This window comes from Accipiter gentilis, chromosome 23 (genome assembly GCF_929443795.1).
Source record: "Accipiter gentilis chromosome 23, bAccGen1.1, whole genome shotgun sequence".
In the NCBI taxonomy this organism is placed as follows: Eukaryota; Metazoa; Chordata; class Aves; order Accipitriformes; family Accipitridae; genus Astur; species Astur gentilis.
The window spans coordinates 17337501-17359572 of NC_064902.1; the positions used below are offsets into that span (position 1 = coordinate 17337501).

At 42.0% G+C, this 22072-nt stretch overlaps 1 protein-coding gene across 22 annotated transcripts in view; it reads right to left on the bottom strand.

Moving 5' to 3' along the window:
- Positions 1-22072, bottom strand: part of MAGI1 (membrane associated guanylate kinase, WW and PDZ domain containing 1) — a 356289-nt gene that overhangs the window by 3569 nt on the left and 330648 nt on the right. For 5 of the 22 annotated variants that reach the window (XM_049826420.1, XM_049826430.1, XM_049826423.1 and 2 more), the window contains 9 exons: positions 21707-21784; positions 18880-18971; positions 17691-17883; positions 14226-14519; positions 10715-10918; positions 5701-5791; positions 5516-5579; positions 4357-4503; positions 3002-3140 (listed from right to left, as the gene is read on the bottom strand). In XM_049826420.1, coding sequence (XP_049682377.1) covers positions 3002-3140; positions 4357-4503; positions 5516-5579; positions 5701-5791; positions 10715-10918; positions 14226-14519; positions 17691-17883; positions 18880-18971; positions 21707-21784 — 1302 coding nt within the window. Of the gene's footprint in view, positions 1-927; positions 1017-1123; positions 3141-4356; positions 4504-5515; positions 5580-5700; positions 5792-10714; positions 12579-14225; positions 14520-17690; positions 17884-18879; positions 18972-21706; positions 21785-22072 lie in introns of those variants that run through there. The other 17 variants (XM_049826432.1, XM_049826431.1, XM_049826426.1 and 14 more) reach the window with 13 other exon arrangements.

Below are 22072 nucleotides of genomic sequence, written 5' to 3' on the forward strand. Positions count from 1 at the left end.
GTTATGATTTTTTCATATCAAAGCAATGGAAAGATATTGTAACATGTAGGATGGCCTTGATTAAAACCTAATCTCCGGTTCATTGTTTTTAATCTAGTATTTCAGGTAAAACACAGGTGAGCTACTTCTGCCAGACAAACTGCAAAGCAGAAGAAAAAACCAACCCCAAAACTAAAAACCAGCCCTGCGCTGTAGCTAAGCTACAATTACTTCCATCATTTGTAACGGATGTTTATGAATGATTCATTATAGACACGGCAAACATTAAAGTAGCTGCGCTGACTTAATGCGAGCGGTGCTTTTATTTGCTTATTGTTTTCTTTTTTAAAGTAACTTCTGCATGGCAGCTCGGCTGGCGTTAGCTACGCTTCCTGCAGGCTTCCTGCCGCTCGCGCCGCGACACCCACCTCGAGGTGGAGCGTCCTGATGGCAACGACTGAAAACCCTCACAAACACTTGCGGGGACAGACTTTTTTTTCTGTTTTTCTCCTTTTTGTCTTCCCTCCCCCAAGCCAAACACTCTACATGCTCATTCCTCCTGCCATCACACAAAGCATCTCCCGTTTGATGGCATTTCCATTCCTTAGCTTGGGAGGGTCGGTGTGTGCATGGGCCATGATTTTTGTGATTTCCAGGTGAAACCCGTGTTGCGACTCACGTGTGTGCATTTTTGCTTATTAGCTTTTTCAGGCAGCAGCTGGGGACCACACCGCTTTTCCATAGCTGTAAGCACGTGGCTTGCGGCAACCTGGCTATCACACAAGGTACAAGCGAGGTTTAAACGTGTCCTGTGATGTACTTAGAATTCAGGGGACGCAGGGTGCTCGGAATGAATTGCTGTACATATAAAATATAGCGAAGCGGAAAGCAATGTGAGGGAATTAGGCCACAGCACAAAAACACCTAATATTGATTTTAGCTACAAACCGTAGTTTGATTATGGCCCATAAGGTAGAAGCAAGACTCCCCGAGCTTGTCATTTCTCATACATGCAGCGATATTAGGAGGTATCATCGCTGAGGAAGGAAGAGCCCAGCACCAAGAAAAGTAAGAGAAAGAGAAAGAGAAAAGTAGAAAATTTAGATTCCCTATAATAAAGATGAAAGAAAGAAAAATCTTCATATTTTATCTTAGAATAAAGAAAGTTTATTTTTCCAGTCAGATTGTCTAGGCTTCACCCAAATATAAGGCTGCAAAGACAGCGTTGTTATTATCGTGACATAAAGAGACATCTAAGAGGTGATTCAATAACCCAGACAACGAGAGCATCCATTCTAAAAGACAGCTGGAACAGCGACACAGAATGTCATAGAAAAACATTAACAATCAAACAACAACGAAAAATAAAGTCCACCAGAGACCACAACATTAAAAATAAGTACAAAACTCATTACAAAAATATACAGCCTCATAGAGAAGCACGTTCCAATCGAGTCAGAAAAATATTGGAACTTAACATTATTAGAGGAACCATTTGCGACTGCAGCGAACAGAATGAAGAGAGGAAGGAGTCCCAAATGTTACAAGGATATTCCTTACAGTAGTGCAACCCCTGTATATTAAATCCTTGCTTGAAGAATGAACGTTTAGTGGTTTAGCATTAGCCAAAAGAAAATTGGTGGTGGATTTCCATCCTCAGTGCAACAGACGTATGCTTTGAGAAGTGAAGCACTTAATTTACAGGGTATTTATGCAGTCTAGCATATGATACAGTACTGTACATCCAAAGGAGTATAGGAAAAGACAAAAGTAGAAAGAACATTACAGAATTTCAGTGCCATCATTGAACCTTCTGGTGTGCTATTTATATTACAGAAGTGTAAACCCACAACTTCCCTTCCATATTGTTAAACACTTCAGTTGTTTGTTGGTTTTACTCTGAATTGGTCATTTTAAGTTAAATAATGAGCAGAGTGAGCAGAAACTCTCAAACGTGGTACAGTAAATGAAAAGAAAATCTAGTTCATAAATTGTGCAGAAGGGTTTTGCTTCTGGTTTTAGGACATGGAGCGAATGATAAACACAGAACTTACTGACACAGAAATAACCCAAATACGGGGAAAAAAGTATAAAGGACATCCCTTCAATCATCAGTTTCTATAGAAACCTCAAAGACCTTTGGTTGGGAGTAGCCCTCCATCGAGGGCACAATATTTGACAATTATCTCAAATAAATAAGACATAATTATAATATTAAATAGTGTGCTAAGTTAAGCCACCCAGCAATCCAACCTCCGGGGGAAGAAAAGGAAATCTAATGCAATTCTTAGTAAGAAACGAGGACTGAATGTTTCCCCCAAGACAGACACGAGAGCACCTTTTCATAACCTCCTCACCTTTTCAGACTTTACAAATTAACTAGTTGAAACCAGCAGACAGTTTAAGGGGGGAGAAAAGGGCTCAGGAGGCCAAATCAATATATTTTTGCAGTAAAGCTTTTTTTTTTTTCTTCTTCTTTTCCTTAAATAACTTTATAAATATTTACATAAATATTAAGGGAAGGCAAAAATCTCATAAGCCATCTCGGCATTCATGTCTATGGATACAGACAGGAACTAAAAGAAAAAACCTAACAAAAAAAAAATCACTGCTTCAGAATAATAACTCAGGATCCCAGTTTTTGCATTGATTAGAAGTAGAGACCTATTTGAAACAACAATTCAGCTGCTGAGAAACAGTTTGGCACAGTTCAATGACATTCCTTGTTTGGCTGGACAAGACAATAAGGTTTTTTTGTTTTGTTTTGTTTTCCTCTCTGATCACCAAAAATACTGCTATGATGATCTTGCCTTACACTGCGCCCCAAGTCCATGGAAGCAAGCAAAGGATGAAATGTGTAGAAAATTCAGCACAAGCGAGGCAATTAACCATATGTTGCAAAGGTTGGTAAGACACTGGTGAGAAAGGAAAATAAAAAAAGAATTCCCGCTTCAGATCTTGAGACAAATCATTCATGGAGTGATGCCAGGGAAGAAAGGAATGTTTTCATAGTTTGACCCACCATATTCTGGGACAGAGCCATCTCCACGTTTCAGAAACAGGCGGACCCTGCGGCCACCATTTTTAATCAGTTCGATGGCCCGAGCATGCTTCATGTTCTTGGTAGTTTCTCCATTGATCTCTAAGATTTCATCACCGACCTGTCAATGTAATAAAAGAAAAGAGTCTAAGGTTAGAAACAAGCCCCCACGAGGGTCGCCACCAGCACACCACAAGGCAACAACCACAGCAAAGGCAGAAGAACGACTATGCACCAGGTGAAGCTAAATACGCCCAACTCCTTCCAGTGACAGCCCACAAAAACCAATGTGCAGGGGCCTGGGAGACATGAGGACAACAGGGAAAGCTTAAGGTATCAAACTATTATTTCACTGCTGTTCTGTAAAACCACACTGCATTACTGTATTGCTCAATACTTCGAGCTGTGTTAAAACTGGTGTTATTTTATTTTACTTTCATTGTGTGTAAAGTTTTTGGTCAAAGTAGTTGTTTTAGTCTACTGTAACTGTTCAAATAGCTTTTTCAGGTCCATTTCTCATTTGGATAGATACCTTATATGAACCAGCAAAGCTGCTTTTGTACATATAATCATTCATTAGGATAGGAAAACAGGGCTTAGAAGAGCTTGTCAAAACATTGAGTTCCACAGGGCAGCACTGATCTATTTTCATCAGCAAAAGTTTTGTCCTATAAATCTACCTCTAGCAAAAGAATTTTCAAAATGCCTTTCGCATGATATATCTGGAGAAGAAAAAGACATATGCTGTAAAGTTATCATGCATTCTCTAACAGAGGAGCAAGGAGTACATAAAATTTAGCAATTTATTTTTTCTGTAGGCATTTTATAACATGTGCCCTTATTGTAATGTTTATAATTTAGCTGATATGTAACGTTAACAGTTAATACTAATAAAAACCTATATTATAATTTTGTAACCCATGGGTCAATATACATGCTCTCTCCCACTCTGCCCACTAGCAGAGGAGAGGATCAGGTGGAACACCCTGAATCTCTACTCACATCTGCAGCTTTAAAGGAGCTGACAAAGACTGTGGCTATTACGTTTTCATTGCTACATGTATCTTTGTTAGGCTTTAAAAGCAAGGTTATGTATTAGAATTTGGAAACCTGGGTTGGAACAAAGGGGTGAAATCTTCCAATGCAGACACGCTGTTATAGACTGTATACAAAGAGTGACAGAAGCCATTGACAGAAGTAAATAGGAACCACTGCTCCTTTCTGTTAACACTTAATTCTCCTCTTAGCTGGCACAGCAGAAGGTGTGCCTGTAAGGGAGAGGCAGGGAAGTCAGCTTATTGCAAAGAAACATGGTTTTTAAAGCCGTTTGTGCATACCCTCATCTTCCCACATCTCTCAGCTGGACCATCCTCAGCTAGCCGCAACACGTACAGATCCATATTATACTCCCGGCCACCTCGCAGGCTAAAGCCAAACCCTTTGGCTCCTCTTTCCAGCTCAACAGTGTAAAAATCTTGGTCCTGCTGGAGGGAAGACAACATATGCACAATTGAACAGAAAGTTAAATGCTGCTCTACTCTCATTTTGAAATTACTCAACCAACGATCGTTATTATTTTTGTTACTCCTAATTCAAAAAAGAAAATCAGTTGAGTTTCCACACACAGACTAGGTTTTCCTGCTTCCTCAGATCCCACCCTGCAACCTGGAGTTCCAGCGGTGGCCTGCAAAGGGCTGTTTGAACGAATGGGCTTGGCCATGTCCCATGCATTTTTCGGCACCTCTGTTATACACCACCTCCTGTGCCCTGGGCAGAAAGGCGCCTTGCTGGAGGGTGGTTAGCTTTCTACCAACGGCAAAGGAAGGCTAGGGCAATGTCACTTCCAGTGCCAGGCTTTAGTTAAATGTCTGATGGTACCTGGGATGAGTCTATGCCATGGTGGTGGCTTTTTCTTTTTGTTACCACCTCCCCTCTTCCTTTGCAAGAAGCTCAGAAGCATGTGCATTGATTTTCACAAATGCTGTTAGCGTAGGGATGTTTTGAAGTCCCTAATGGAAGAGGTTACTTCTGGGATGGCCAGTGGCAAGGAAAGTTAACAGCGAGATAGATAATCTCTCTAATAAGATGCCATTTGTGAAAGCTGGAACACTCCAGCTATTGCCCCCTTATTAAGTTTTCCTCTTTTTTGTCCTCTGAATTTATCATTTGCACACAACAGTACTTTCTGGAGAGGCCCCTCAAAATATACAATTCAATAAGCAAACACATAAATTATTACTGTTGTAAAAACGTCAGGGTTTTTTTCTTTTCCTCCCGAAAAGTCTAGATGAGAATGTGTTGGAAATGTTTCTCAGCTGAAACAACAGCAACTCATATTAAGAAACTAATCAGCAAATTCCTCTTTCTTCAGCAAACAGACTGAGGGAGAACAGCTTCACAGTAGGAATTTTCAAGGGAAATATTCGAACACAGCCTTCAAGCAGATTGGAAACAACAGTCTGTGGTAAACAAAACAATTAGAAATGTCCTCCTTACCTGTGCTGCTTGGGGTGGTTTGAAATCAAACTGGGATTCCTGCTTTGGTTTGGTGTTGTTTCTGCTGTAACAAATGAGAGAAAGAGGGAGAGAAGAAAAATACAGCTCATGGGATGTGAAGATGATCAAGAAATAACTAAAGAGAGAACACGTCAACACGCTCTCCTCAAGAAAAACAATCTGACCTGGTCTCCTGTGGTATTTGCTGAGGAGTATGTGTGGTTGTAATTGTAGCAATTTTTTCTGCATTGGTCAATAAAGTAGCATTGGAGGATTCTGCAAAATAAATTTTTTTTTTCATTATGAGGGAAGACCACTGGCTATTCACTGAAAGAAAAAAAAGTTTTGCAAAGGCATTTCACTGGAAAGCATCATTATGTTGTTTTTAAAGAACTTGAGATTGGCTCAAATTTATTAAATAAAACAATTGACAGGATAAAGTCTAAGATAAGTCAGTAATTATGCATATGAAACTGTACACTCAATTAGAAAACGAAAAAACCCAACAAAAAAGGGAAATCTCGATTAGAAACACCTCTGACTGCTAGACACACTCAGAATGAGGACGAACTTGTGGAGGAAGGGTTGAAGAATGTTTAATGTTTTGTGTGTTGTCTAACGATACGAATTCCAATCATTAAAGTCTCCAAATACGGTAGGTTGGCTGGATTAATTTTATAGTAGCAATAACTATTCCACGGATTATAAGCTTATCAGTGCTTCCTCCATCAGAAACTGCAATCTTCGGTAGGATTGAGATGTGGCTTTTATCTAATACCTCACAAGGTGATATTGAACGTGGCTAAACCCCAAACTTACTGAAATCCTTCTTTGAAATACAACCCACTGCTGCCTAAGCACTCAAAGCTGCACGCAGGGATGCGGAACCACGTGTACCAAATACATCAACAGCTTTGGGTACCATTTACAAAAGGGCTTACCAAGAGAATACAGAGAGCACAATTAACCTCAAAACTCAGTTCGTGCCATGGTAAAGTGCTGTCAGCCCAACATCAGCCCGTGCAAATGCCATATTTCTCTGTGCATAGCAGGAGGGGCTTCCAGGAGAGGTCCTCTCTCCTGCTTCACAAAACTGGGAAGGGAGTTGCTGTAGGCACAACTGAAAAGTGACTATCTAGGTGTCCCTCACAGCATGAGGTGGCAAAATGGTCTCCTTGTCATTGTGGAGCTTTATCATAGACTTCAATAAGACCAGAGTTAACCCAGAACTCATTTAAAATTCTGCCTAAAATTAAGGTCACGTTGATGCCATTAGCCAAATATTAGAACCTTAGGTTTGGAGGAAAGACCCGGAATTCTTGCATATTGAACTCAACACACTTTCCAGAAATGCATATTGTATCAATCCTGAACTGAAATTAGTACTGAAGAGTTTTGAATTTTGAATTGCTCCAGAAGTCAGCAGTTCCTGAAAACACCCTTCCCCTCACCCAGGAGTTTGAATTCAGAAGAAGTGTCGGTGGTACATGCTTAACCGCTTAAAATGTTGAACTGTAACATCGGTTGCATATGGAGAATGATGGGCACGGTCAACAGAAACACCCAGTCACTAGGCATGGCGTTCCCAGCTAAAGTCACCGCAGAGGCAGGCACTCACTCCTTTGTGCAACGGTTGTGCACACAGGAGAGCCCCACTTTGCGCCTCTACCGATTCTACCTAGGAGAGGACCCCAGGTTGCAAGTAATTACAAAATACTGACCATGATCCACTTTCCAAGGTCAAAACCTAAACTGAATGCACAAACACTGGTTAAAACGTTGCACCTTGTTTCCGGACTGAACTTCTCTAGTTCCAATCCCACTTTAAAAAAAAAGCCACCATCAGACAACAGCAACAAAAACTGGGTGGAAACATCCAGCTCTCCAACATAAAATTACAAGGTCTTCTACCCTGCCCTTGTTTGCCTCTTAAGCTCCAGGCATCCAGTAATTAATTTCACCAACTATGGAGAAATCTGCCATTATTAAACAGCATCCAGCTGTAATAAAAAATTGCAGAAATGGGAGGGGGTTTGCCTGAATTAAGGAGAGGTGGTGGTCATGGGCTTACTTGGTACTGGAAACCTATTTTCTTTCCTGGATTTATTTTAAATGTGCAGAAATCTAGACGAGGTGAAGGTTTTTCCTTTCTGTAGCTAGTGCGTGTCAAGGGAAACTTAGGAAAAGGGAAAGAGAAAAAGAAGAACCATTTAAACAGATGGGTGCAATGACAGCACAGCTCCTTTGCCTGCAGCACTGTGCCCAAGTTAACATGCCCAAACCCTCAGCATATGGAGCTGTAACGTCTTCCAGACCAGAGCTGGCTTGTGCCCAGTGGCTCAAAGAGCAAGAGAGGCTCCTGGGTCTGCTGCACCTCTCAGGGTAGGCATGACCAAAATATCCCCTTGCAAGGATGTGCCACTGACAGCTGGCTTGTGTGACAAGGAGACATCCCTATGTGTGCTTACACTGTTGGATTTTAAGAAATAATTCTGTGTATTTTGCAAAGACACCTTGATGCTAAAATTGGTCTCCAACATAAGAAGGTCCCAAAACATGGTTAAATGTTCTGTATTCACCCAGAACAAAAGCCTCTGAAATCCTCCACAAATATTTGGAGATCAGATGAAGCTGGGCTCCAAAGAGAATGCAAGATTCCTACCCTTTAGTATGTCGCACTAAGAATACCAAGTAGAGCAACAACACATCTTTGGTACAGATGTATCTTCACGCCACTGTACTGGATCTATCTTTAGCCCACCCTATCCCATGAGTCAGGAGTTGTGCATAATTTTGCTAGTTTTTTTAGACGCTGGTTCAGGTTGCATGCCAGCCACCATGCAAAACTGGAACACAACACAAATATAGCAAAAATTATCTTTAGTAGAATTACAATTGTACGTTCTAAATCCTACATATTTCATTGATTCCTTGCCCTGTTCTGCCCTAGGACATTCAGACACCAATCAAATGCCTAATTTAAGCTTGTCATTTTTCAGCTCTCTGTATCCTTGCATCAGCTGGTAGCATGTTAAAGCATAGTAATTTCATTGCAAATAAAATCCTGCAGTGGTCTATGGCAAGACTTATTACAAAGCAAAAGCAAAGCCCTTGGTGTTTTTAATAATGTTAGAAGAGATTAGCAGTGTGAGTTTATTGTGAGTCTTGTGATGAGCCTTAGTTTCATGTTTATCTAAGAAGTATGCCTTGTGATTTATTCTTCCTCCTGCCTTTAAGTACACTGTCAGACCATTTAAATTTATCAAAAAAGCACCCAAAAGTTGACAAAAAGAAAACAACACTGAGACCAGTTTCTTAAATCTCATGGGGTTTAGAGCAAACCTCTCAGCGATTTTGAGAGTGTCTGGTCTTACTGGCTTTTGGAAATAAATGCAGTTAATACTATGCAAAGTTGGCAATATAAAAAGATTCAAAACCTGCATTGCTACGGGAGAGAAGAGTTGACTCCTCCTCTAAATTACGGCTTTCCACCTTCTCTAGGAATACGTGATGTCAGTCACACGTACAGGTTTCCTTTCTAACCTAAGCAATTTAACATGGCATTTTGTACACATATTTGCATGAAAAAGATTCACGTCAGGAGGCTACATTCTTCTCAAAAAACACTTAAACCATTCAAAAGTTACTTATTTCTTAGGTATTTTTGCCTTTAGAAATAAATTATTTCTTTATTTATTCAAAGATTCACCTTCCTTGATTTTGATCAGATACCAAATACAGGTAATGAACAATTCTTCTCCCAGTTTACCTTCCATAAGTGGCATGCACAGGCCAGCTCAGGTGTTAGCCTGAGTCACAGCCATTTTATTATTCATGAACACTCAATTTGCTGGAAGCAGCGAAGGATCATATACCGTTTGACCTGGTAGTTACTAAACAGTACGAAAAACAAAGCCTTTATGCAAAACAGATCATCCCAAACAGAAATAATTTATAACCAGATCATTTCTCATCCTGGCCTATTTTTATCCTATAACTAAACATAGCATAATCATGCTCTGTTGGGTAACCAAATCCATCTTTCAGATTAGAAAGTACGAGACTTGGCAACTACCGAACGCTTCTCACTGGAAATCACGTCAAGTAACTTCTTCATTCTGCTTTACAGGTACAAGGTTCAATTCAGGAATACTTTCTCCACCTTTCTTTCAAACTTAATCACACTTTATCTACATTTAACCGAAAGCAAATAACGTCCTGTACAACTCTAAGAAATGCTCATTAGCACTGTATCTGAGCCATCAAATCTTACACCCGCAAATTCAGCTTAAAAAGAGCGTGATGTAAAAAGATCTCTGCCTAACGAGTTCTCACTGTGACCCTGTCCATGGCAGAGCAGGACAAAGAAACAAAATACTTAGAATTTGGAACCACAGCAGTTTTAGTTCTGCTACAGATACTTTACGTTTCTGCTCTGTTCCTATTTGGCATCACAGCTAGGGATCAATTTAATGGAACTGATATATAACACAGATCCTTATTAAACAGTTCAGTGACCTGAAACTAGTACCAAGTGTCAGCACATTATTAGGGATCCTGCGTGTTCCCTCTAATCTGAAACAGTGAGATCCTGTCTAGGGTAACTCTTGCAACGACCGGCTGCAAGCACGCAGCAGCTTCAGCCCCGTCGCCATTTAACTAAGTAATTTAAAAATGTACTGAGCTCGCTCCCAAAGCAACTTACCCAGAATAAAAACAAATCTTCTTTTCGAACAGCTTAAAACATGACAAAGTGTTTATCCCTTTCTGTGATCTCTTTACTCTATAGCCTGCTTGTGTATATACAAAGCTTCAGGAATCCCACATATTAACAAGTGATTCTCAAATATTCTACAACTGCATTATTAAACTAAGAATCAAATCAAAGTGTACTGAGATATGTATAAAATTTACAGATCATTTTTAAGGAAACACATGGAGGAACATGGTAGAATAGATATATTTTTTTTTTTTAATATGGAGAATCAGCACCTCCCTGTTTAAAAACAGAACTCCCATTCCTATAGAAAGAAACAAAAAATAAAGCTATAGAAAACTCACAACCTCCCTCCCTGCTAATTCCCAGAGTGGGGGTGGAAATTGAGTCCTCCATGACTTTGCAGCTCCAACTGATGCAAACAGCCAGGGAACAAAACCAACGAGAGGGTCAGGTAAGAGAGCAGGAAACATATACTTTACCATCTCCTGGAATGATGCGCAGGGTAACGGTGTTTCCCGCTTCCTTAATGAGGTTGACGATGTCTGAATGCGACTTGTTGGTGATGGAGCACCCATTCACGGCCAAGATCCGATCGCCTACTTTCAGCTTGCCACAGCGGTCTGCAGGACTCCCTTCAATTATCCGACCTATTTTGTGAGGCATGGCCACACATGCATTTCCCGCTTTTGTATTGGTTTGGGGGTTGTTTTTGTTTTGGTTTGGTTTGGTTTGGTTTTGGTTTTTAATTGTTTACATACGTGGGAATATGGTGAAGGGGAAAAGGAGAAAAAGGGTTGAAAAGGGAAAGAGAAGGTTAAGGGTTAATTAATTAATGCATCAAGCAAAAGTTATTATAGGATAGCTTTGCTGCCAGTGTTCAAAACATTGGCATTCAACTAGTATGAGTGCAAAATACTTTACTTCTTTTACAAAAAGGTGTTTTGTTAATCACTCAAAACTCCCCCCACTTTGATTTCTGTTAATAAATGGTGAGATCTTTATAGACTACAACTGCACTTAGCAGCCCCATCACAACCCAGATCCTGATTTTATTTTTGAACAAAAAAAATTGAAACTGTTTGTAGAAAAGACAATCTTCCTCCTCCAAGACTACATCCGTGTCGGCCTCTCTAGTCCTTCTCTAAGTCCACTGCTGTTCAAGCTTCTGCCAATGTTTTGTTCTTTCTCAACTTGGAAAGATAAAATTGTTCTAGGCCTAGGAGGGAGCGCGACTCCCTTTCTACCACAAAGACTCACTCTATCAGCGCTGCGTGGGGAAGCGACATGAATCGGTTTTCTTCCATCGTGAATAAAGGTACTACCAGGGAAGGTACAGGACCACTGCAGATGGGCCAAGACTGACAAAGGTAACCTGTTTGGTGCAGGCATCCACCTCAGCTTCTGTTAACCCTTCCCCTTTTATGATCTTAGATGGCATCAGGATGGGAGCAGGGAAGGAATAAGGACCTCCTCATTTAAATACCTCTAAAACCACACACAAGACCATTGAGATGTCTGACACACAGAGCAAGAGCACTTTAGGATGAATGTGTTTTGGAGACAAAATTCTCCTCCTGTTCCACGCAATTGTTTGTCCCAGAACCACAGGGTCATCCATAAAATGCAGATTTGGGACACAGGGGATACACAACTTCACTCAGATAAATCCAGTGGGCTTTTGTATGGCTTCTTTACACAGGCAAAAGGCCCTTGGGCATGCAGCACTTGATTAAAACCCTTAAAACCACAGAGTGGTCATCTCATACTTTGCATCCACAATACATTCACCCCCAAGATGCACTTTCCTGTCTGTGCTGTAGTCTTTATTTGATTAGTAGTTTTAGAGATATACATTGCTGCGCACATGAGAACACTAGAAAGACCATAAGGAAGAAAAGGCTAAGAAAAGGAACGTGAGGTGAGAGAACAAGGTTGGAAAGAAGCGATGAAAACTGGCAGAAGGTGTTAATATTAGTTGCAAATGGCAGGGAGATTTTTTTTTTTTCTTCTTTTACTGTGATGATAGAAAGTTTCTCTTTCTGGTAATACAAAGCCCCATCCAGTTTAAATGCTGTTTTGAGGGTATGAGTTCCCACTCTGCCCAATCCACTGAACACAGATGACAGAGCCCACACCAAAGTGACCAAGGTGGGTTTTAGAACCAGTTTGGCCCATCTCTAAATACTACCCATGAAAGAAAAAAACTACAAAGCAGGTCCAAAGCAAGCACCACACACAGAAGAGGGAACGCATCTCATGCAGAGTATTAGGAAAAAGCTGAATACACTTGAAAAAAATTAAAGGAAAAACAGTCACAGATCAACAGATCTCCATGAGGAGCCCCTGCACAGAAAACCTCCAGTTAGCGAGTATCTTGAGCTAAAGCAAACACAACTCTTTACAACCTCAGGTCAAGGTTTCTCTGCAGAAAAGAGTTAGAACATAGTCTTCATACAGTAAAAGTTATTTACACACGTTTGCAAATACTTTCAGAAGATAACAGTGCTCTCTCCAGTTTAGACTGAGTTCAGTTTAGTCTATACTGTATTACACCGCTGTGTTCTGGTACCAAAGTATCTATTCTGGAAGAGCACTTTCCAGCAGTGAGGACAGTGCTGAGGTAGGCTTGCACCAGAGAACCGACAGAACTTGATGCACCACGTTTATACTAGATATTTCCCCCCTGAAATCTCTGCTGCCATGACTGCCCTCAACAGTGCTAGAAATGGCCCATTACACATCAATACCAACAAAGGAGGTGATGCTCCCTTGATTTATTAGCAAGGGCACTGCTGACAGGCAACAGCAGGAAATTTCAGAGAAAAAAGCCTAGAAAAAAAGGGGGACAGACCACCTCTTGCCACATGCATCTGTGTGCCCCAGGAACATTTGAGCCATACAGGGAGACTGCAATGTATTTTGTCTGCAAACCACAATCCTGCCCTGAGAGGTAGTGTGAAGACAGCCAAGGCACTTGTTCAGTCTTTCCTTTCCCTCTCCATCCCTATCACATGCCACAGACTACTAGGGAGGAAATGCCTTTTTTTTCCCCTACAAAGAATAAGTGGATGCTGCCTGTGGCCCTTTTAGAGGAGATAGAAAGAGAAGAAATAGCATCTCTGACTGGTTTCCCCCTTGCAGTGACATTACTGCTCTAGAGCAGGCTGTTCTGCGCACACTTGCAAAACCCACTTATTTGTACTTTGCAACGTGACTTGTTTGCTCTGTAGACAGAATTACACCTCTTCTGCAGCCACACCTGGAAATGAGTGTCTGCCTAGCAGAAAGGACTGTCTTCAGAAAGAAACCACGACCAGTTCTATTAGGGCAGGACATTAAGTGTGACATCGCATGAACTTCATTTCCCCCAACTCTGAAGAAATGGATTTGGGAAGAGGTGGAATGGGTCAAAAAAAAATCCTGTTTTTTTTAACAGTATTCTCCATTTTATGTCTCACCAGCAAGTACCATTAATTAAAAATTTCCAGCTATCAGCATGCTCACTCCATAATGAGGATCAGAATAACCCTGGTTGCCAAAGAGAAGTTAATCAGTTTAAGCAATGCTGCTTTTAAATCAACTGGCTCAATTCGACCATCAGGAGACATATTTCATTCCAGCTGCTCCATTTCTGCATTAGCAAACAGCATCACTGGGGGGATCCCCGGCTGCTCTTCTGAGCGTAAACCCCAGAAAGATGTCCAGCTAGCAGACAGAGCCGGAGGAGCTTCAGGGAGCATCAGGAATTGTCATTGGTGGCATTTTTGCTCTTCAGGTTGGGATTTCTCATTTTGCTTTTCTCGACTCAGTGCTGAATAAAACCCAGGAGGCAAACACCTACCAAGTCTTGGTCTCCGATTAAGCTATTAATTACATACATTAGGGCACACTCACAACTTTTAATTAAACAGATCCCCACTAGCCTCTTTGCGCTGCAGCGCTCAAATCCGCGTCTCCTTTGAGGCGCGTTGAAGAAACTCCCAGACTTACCGAATGTCGTCCCCGCCTCCGGCCTGCTCACCGACGAGACGATGACGAAGCCGAAGCCCTCGTTTTCGCCACGGCGGATTTCCACATCGTAGGGCTGGACCACGGCGCTGACGACGCCGCTGCCGCCGCCGCCGCCGCTGCCGATGCCGCTGGTGCTGCCACTGCCCGAGCTGACGGTGTTGAGGGAGTTCTGGCTGCCCTGTGGTGTTCGCTTCTCCTCCGTCAGCGAGGCCGGCTGGTTGCTGCTGTGGTGGGAAGAGGCTGGGGATGGGACTTCATTCTCCGCCTTGGGAACTGGGGAGTTAAAAAAACGACTGTCTGAGCAAGCTGCATCATTTAGTGCTTGAAAAGTGCCATCCGCTGAGAAAAAGGTAAAAAAATAAAGCAGATCACCTGCTTTAATCTATAAATCATGGCCAGAGTGACCAAGGGCTCTGTCTCCTTTCGGATGTCACCACCAACAGCTCTGTTCGGTCACGGCACTGACCACACACGCTCATCCCATCCAGTGTATCGTCACGCAGCCAAAGCCCTTCACTGCCGAACTACAGCAGCAGCACGGTTAAACCAGTGCAGTGCTGTGTGCTTGGAAGCTCTGTGGCGTTTTAAACCTGGATTACATTAGTTCAGTGGTGCCTCCTTTAGATATCACAACCCCACTTCACTTATATATGTGCAACCGTGTATATGGGCACAAGCCGTGAGGAGACAGACTAATATCAAATACCTATCACTCAACACCTGCGTATTTTTTAACTCATCAGCTATCAGCTGGGTAGTACTGATTGCCTTTGATTAATGTGATCTTAGGTAATAATAACACCCATACTAAAGCAAAACAACTTGTGAACCAAGCTTTTCTGGATGGAAGAATGAGCAACTATCATCTGTACAGTCCAGCACAGTTGGGGGCAAACCATTAAACATTATTAACATTAATATTAAACAAGTGTTTAACAGCAACTGAAGTTGGAAGTGGTATGAGTTTAAAATCTAATCAGCTTGAAGAAATATCAAAAAAATCACTTAGTCCACACTCTGCTCGAGTCAGGGCCAGCTATACTTACTGTCAGTCCTGACAGATGTTTGTCTAATCAGCTGTTAAATATCTCCCCAGGCAATCTATTGGTTGCAATATCTAACTTTAATCTTCCCTACTGCAACGTAAGGCTATTATTTCTAGTTCTATCTAGCAGGCATATGGAGAACATATTATTCCCTTCCTCCTTGCACCAGCCTCTTATAGTCTTGGGGAGTTTAACACCTCCTCCCCCTTCTCTGCTTTAGGCTAAACAATCCCAATTTGTTCAATATTTCCTTGCAGACCATGTTTTCTAGAGCTCTCCTTATTCTCACTGGTCCTCTGGACTCCCTCCAGTTGGGTTCTCTCCAACTCAAACATGTCTTTCTCAAAGTGCTGGACCATATTGCAGCTAAGCCATCATCTGCTGGGAAATCAGGAGAGTTCCCCCCTGCCTACATCCCAGCACAGTGTTTTTCTTCACCTGAGCCAACCTCAGGTTAAAGCTTGTGGCCCGCAATAGCTTCCACTTCTTGTTACTCAGCCAGTTCTCCACAGTACGTTTGTGCAGCTGAGAGCAGCATATTACACTTGTCTCTGCTGAGTGGCTGCCTCCGCTAATCAGGTCACTTCTCCAATTTGGTGAATCAAAATTAAGTTGAAGATCTTAAAAGCAACAACAAAATGGATGCCAAATAAAAATCTCAACCTGTAAACTCATGATCCAAAGAAAAAGAACTTTAAAATATTCTTGTACAGAAGTACCTGTCTGCACTTATATACTCAAAGTACGTACTAAATATACACTATTCTACATATTAAGAACACAGGAGTAGAAACTTTCCCCTATATAAATCTTGAGACTTAGAGCACCCATTTAGGTGAACAATCTTTTTCTGCTGGCATATAGATGACAGGAGGAATAAGGGACCAAAATTCAGGAAGAGGCTTTTCTACAAAGTTATGCCAGAATTTAAATGCCTGCAAATATAAGGTGAAAGAAGGGATCCTGAATAATTTATCCTAGAGTAAGTGTCCACATCTGAAATGATTCAGAAATAGCTCAGTCTGGGGTAACAAGCCCCTGAATGAAATCTCAAGAGATGTCTCGTGCATCTGAATCTTTTATGGTAATTTCCAGCCTGGAGGCTGTAAAACTGGATAGAAAATCTACGCACAAAAACAATACCAAAATTCAGCTGCCCTTCCTCTTCCTCCCAAAGCTCATCTCCTAAAGCTTCTCTCACGCTGGCAGCCCTTTGTCAGGAATGAGAGAGAGGCTATTAGGAGAGACATAACCTGGCATTCAATCCACAATGGGAAGAAGGAAAGAAATGAGAAGTGAACACCTATTTAATACTGTCTGGAAGGAGCTCAGCTGTGGATAAGAATACAGAGCTATTTCAGAGGTGCTGTTCTAGTCCTAACTTCCACTGCAGGCCTCGTTTTCAACCTGAATGTCATTGTGATGCTCTTTAAGACGAAAGTACATCACTGCCTCGTTTTCTGCTGATGCCTAAACTTGAAAAGCTATATAATATCCTTTCTTTTGAATAAGTGAGCTAAACCAAATCCCACACTTGAGCTCCCTAAAGGGACACACAAGAAGAGGCAGCACCCCAGTGTCACTCCCCAATATTAAGCATAAGGTCGCACGTCATTTAGAAAGCTCATGCTCATGTCTTCATTTTCTTTGCTATCAGCACATTTTTCTGTCACTAATCTGGGTGCCACCGTGCAGTGTCACTTCACTCTGCATCTTTGTTTTTCTGCTAGCTTCTTTTTTGTCCATTTAGACCATACGCTTGTGCAGCGCGTGCACAATGCCCAGCATAATTCAGCACACAGAAATCTCTCTATTACAACAAACATGCACACCCTGCACTACCAGAACCAACGACGCTTACAGTTTTGCATCCTGTGGTTAGTTGACTACATGTTGCAACCTCACGTGAAGCTTCTCTTGTGCCTGGGACATCAGCCACCACACACCAATGCCCTCACTCGCTCTCTGCCCTTGCCTCCCCTCCTGTGGACTCTTCAGCATCTTCTCCCTCACTCCTAGTTTAAGGGTGGCTATCAGGCAGCACGGTTATTTTGGGAAGTAAATAGAAAACACAGGCAGTCAGGCACAGTGTCTGCTGCTGCTGTCAAACTAAAAATGGTATGTTGCAACTGAACAGTTCCCCGTTTTATCAGCAACCTTCATGAAGACTGACTGGGGAAGCCAACTGAGCTTGAGAGCCTTGACTGGAAACAAAACCTTTGAAACTTATTTGATCAAGAACAAAAAAGACTAAAAATAGGCAAAAGAGGAATAATAACACCATATCCCCTGAGTTTTCCCAGTATTACAAGGAGGAGCTTTTTTTCTTTAAACCGTTTGCTGAACAGATGGAGTCTGGCAAGAAAATCTACCCCTGCAGAGCGCCACTGCAGCCTACCTGTGTAAACCACTTTGCGCCTGACGGTCAGATTGACGTGACCTTGTTTGGCTGCCTGTTGCATAAGCTGGACGACAAGCTGGTGCGATTTCCCGACAACAGGCGTCCCATCCACGCAGATCAGTTCATCACCCGATCTCAGGCGGCCGTCAGCATCAGCAGCACCCAGCGGTACAATGTGACCGATGTAAATCTGATGAATTAGAACAAATAGGAGAAAGGAAGGAAAGCGGAGGGGGGGCAGAAAGAGAGAAAGAAGGAGAGGAGGAGAGAGAGTGATAAATGAGAACCAGCTCAACAGCCAGCTGGAAGCAAGGGGCACTGGTAGTTAGACTCAGTTTAGTAGGGACAAGAAATTGTTGACAAATGTCTCCCGGTCAGGAAAGTTGCTCCTGCGAAAGCAGCTCCATGTGAATATAGCCACATCATGAAATTGTAATAAATTGACATCTTGTTTCATTAGGCGGTCCATTCACTCTAATGACAGATAGCCTCAGGAAATGTGTTCAACCAGACAGTGACCAGAGAGGAAGATGGCTAAAAGCACTGACGGTCTTGTCAAGAAAGCTGTGATTGAGTTTTCCTTTCCATTGCCTCTAGGGTTTACAAGCTCTGTACTACTCGCCTGTCAGCCAACTCCGTCTTGGTTTATCTACAGTGAGTTCTGTGGAGTTACTCTAACACGAGAAGAATTCATGGCCTCTCTTTCCGTAAATGACCAAAATAATTTTGGCAGGGAAATATGTGGAAATTTATGCTGCCACTCTCTAGCTTTGACCCGTGCAGCACATGAAAGCCTGACACCTTCCACAGACACTGGATTTATGGAAAAGAAGTTCAGCGAATTCAAGGATGGAATTGACCAAACGGAAAACCTGACACTCTAAGATCAAAATACTTGCAAACCCAACCAGGATGTCCTTTCCTCAGTGTCTAGGCAATTTCAGACCTATGTATTTTCATTTGGGCTATCATGAACACAGGGAAAAGCAGGGGAAGCCAAACCCATTTCAGTTATGGGAGTTTCAGTTTGTTTTTTGGAGGGAGGGTGGGAAGGAGTCGCAGGACATAAATACATAGCCCACTAGTTTCTTCAACAGAGATGCTACAGCGCACTACAGCGCATGCTACTGCTGTGATTCTGGAAGATGTCGTGAGTTAAAACATGACCACTTCTGGATATACTCACAGGTTCTCCAGGCTCATTTCCACCTAGAATCCTAAATCCAAACCCGGTTTCCTTTCTCCATAGAAAGATATCCTGCTCTTGGTAATCTGGAACTGAAGGGAAAGAAGGAAAACTGTAATTTTTAATCAAAACCCCCACACCTTTTTACCCCAAACCAGCACTACTCTGATGTACATGCAGAGGGATCTGCTGCACAATTTTACTCATTAAATGAGGTGGTCTTGAATTTTTAGACGTAATTAAGAACATTTATAGCTTTAAATACTAAAGGATTATTATTAAATTCACTACTAAAAATTATACGGTGGTTTCTGCTTTCTAGGTGTCTAACTGTGACTTGCCATTTGTTTATCACTGTAATATTCCTTCCACCAATATTAGCATCATTACCCAGTGCAAGAGCCTCTTCCAAATCATCAATAAATAAATGTGTACAACAGAGAATTACTCTGCCAGAAACAATACAGCTGCCTCCTCTTTCATGGGAGACAAAAGAGCCACTTGTTATGACTTCTACTGTTTAATTAACTTTCACAAGCATAGTTTGCTATCTGTTTACTGACACTGCTTTAAATAACTATGGGACAGATCCCCCGTTGGTGTAAAACAGAAGGGCTCCACTGAAAACAATGCAGCTCTCCTGACTCTCACTTGCTCGTGTATGGGCTCTGTAAAACCACTGAACAGATAAAACCAGCTGGAAACATAAAAGAGCCCAACCTTACCTACTCATTAGTATGGAACACCAGCAAGCCTTTTACAATGAATATTACATACAGTGAAGTACTAACCTTGAAGTGCAGTTGAACAGTAATGTTTTATATTAACTTATTCATGCTTGCTTTCATCCCTTCTTTAAAATGCAAAATTAATTGCTAACATTAAATCATATCAGAAGACAACTTCAGGTTCATTTAATATTTATTGGTTAGTATCTGTAACATTGACTAATTTTGTAATGATCTCCTCCCCAAATTTATAATTAATGATAAAAAAGCTGTTCCTTTACAAGTCAGCTGCCTATATCTTTAGTAAAGAAATCAAAGTATATCATTCAGGAATGTAATTTAAATAAGTGCATACTCAGAGACAGGATGCAACATGTTTAATGAAACATCTTCTAGATTTCTGTATCTATGAGCAGATAAACAGGTTGTTTTCCATTTACATCAGTGTCAGACTGGGCCCTAATTGAGTTTTACACTGTCGGTGCCTGTTGCACAAAGGTTTGGGTCTAGTCATCTGGTGCTTTTCAGTGTTAAGATTTTTGGTTAGCTCTGATGCTCAGTCTTCAATGACTCAACAGGTTTAAAATGTAATATGAATTTCAGACCTGGGAATACTAAAAATTAAACGAACAGGTGAGTGCTAAGGCACAGATGTCTGCTTTGACATTTTCAATCAAACTGGTTTTATATATAATATTTTCACATTTTAATTAGTTGCAGTTAGAAACTGAGCTTAAGACCCATGCCCATTACCTTACTGAACCAGAGGCTAGTTTTTGTCCAGATACAATTTCAGAATAATAAGGTGATGAACACGCTGGAAACCCGCGTGGTTCATCTGTTCAGGCGAGTTGGCTGAAGGCAGCTCGCCACCGTACAGACGTGCGGCACAACAGCAGAACTTAGACAATGAATTAATTGGGTTTTGTCACTGCCTTCAGCGAGGGGGAACGTGAAGAGCAGACGCGTTCGGAAGCGTTCTCTCCAGCACTTTGCAGGCTTTTTTGGCAAACGCTAGCCCCAACCAATTAATAGCGCGTGTTGGATCTGTCAGAGGCAAAATGGCTTCTGCAGAGAGCTTCAGCGTGGGCCCGTTTCCTCGGCATCTCTCAACACCTTCCCATTTGTCAACTCTCCAGTCTCACTGAACGATGCCTTATGTTCCCGGTTTGGGTACCAGCTAGCCAATTAACGGCCGCTGGAGATCACGGCAAGCCGAGGTGTAACGGCCGTGTCAAACCGAAGCAACAAAAAAAAAAAGACAAGTCTATACCCAAAGAAGCACGTTCATTCATGGGATGGTCCTTCCGCTGGAAGGATTACAGAGAGGTGAAACACAGATACAACAAACATAAAGACAACACACGTTTACACAGCGTGAGTACAAACCACACAAAACTCCTTTTACCGCTTTTTGCGCCAACTCTGCAGTGTGGCAATTCACTGGCACAGGTCACAAACCCCCATCCACCTCTGAGCTTCCATACAGCCGAGGTGGGACCCCCCGAGGCTCTCCATACTGGAGAATTACTTAAGTTCTCCATTATTCGGGAGTGCTTCAGAGGAACCACTTTCCTTACTTAAAGGGAAAATTTCATGGTGGTGCTGAAACTTTATTGAAAACAAATGAAAAATGGCCTCCAGGAGTCATTCGTTGCTTCCTTGCACCTTGACCTGATCTCTAGCATGTCTGAGACTTTCTGGGAAAAACATGTAAGTAGCCCAAATGGGTAAAACTTGCCAGCGTGCTCATCCTGAATTAACCCAGACCATTTGGAGAGCGCCGCAAATGTGGTAAGAAGAGTTCTGCGGGGACCGTGAGGAGGAATGGAAGGAGAGGCGAGTGCCACAGCCCCGTCGACGAGCCACACGGACAGACTCATGAACAAAAGGGGAACACGATACCCCCCCTCCCCCCCGCCTACGAAATCCGCTGCTAGCCAGCACACAGTAAAGCAAGTACTTTGCACCTTCGTGGCTAACCTTGGCGTACGGCCCTGCCAGACTCCCTTGGTGATGAAGAGCCCCCCGCCACAGAGCAGCAATGACACCAGAACAAGACATCACAAGACACAGATACATTCTCGGCACAGTCTTACATTCTCCAAAACTCGTGGAATTGATTTCTCTCTCTCTCTCACCCTTGCTCAGTCCAGTTGCAGGCGAAGGTGACATAGCTGTAATATTAATTTTACAATTTTGCAAAGCTTAATGTATCTGCTTTCTTGTTAGTTCATTTAATTAATTTTGACTGTATGGATCATGTTAGGCTTTCATGCATAAATTGCTAAGGTTCTAGCTCCTATGGATTACGACATACTAACTTTCACATCTATTTGCACATGCCTGTGTACATGTGGATATATAATACACACACATATGAATTTATACATTTATGCATGCAGGTATATTTGAAGAACTCTTTTTTCTCCTCAGAGGAAGAATCTCTTTGAGAACACCTTAAA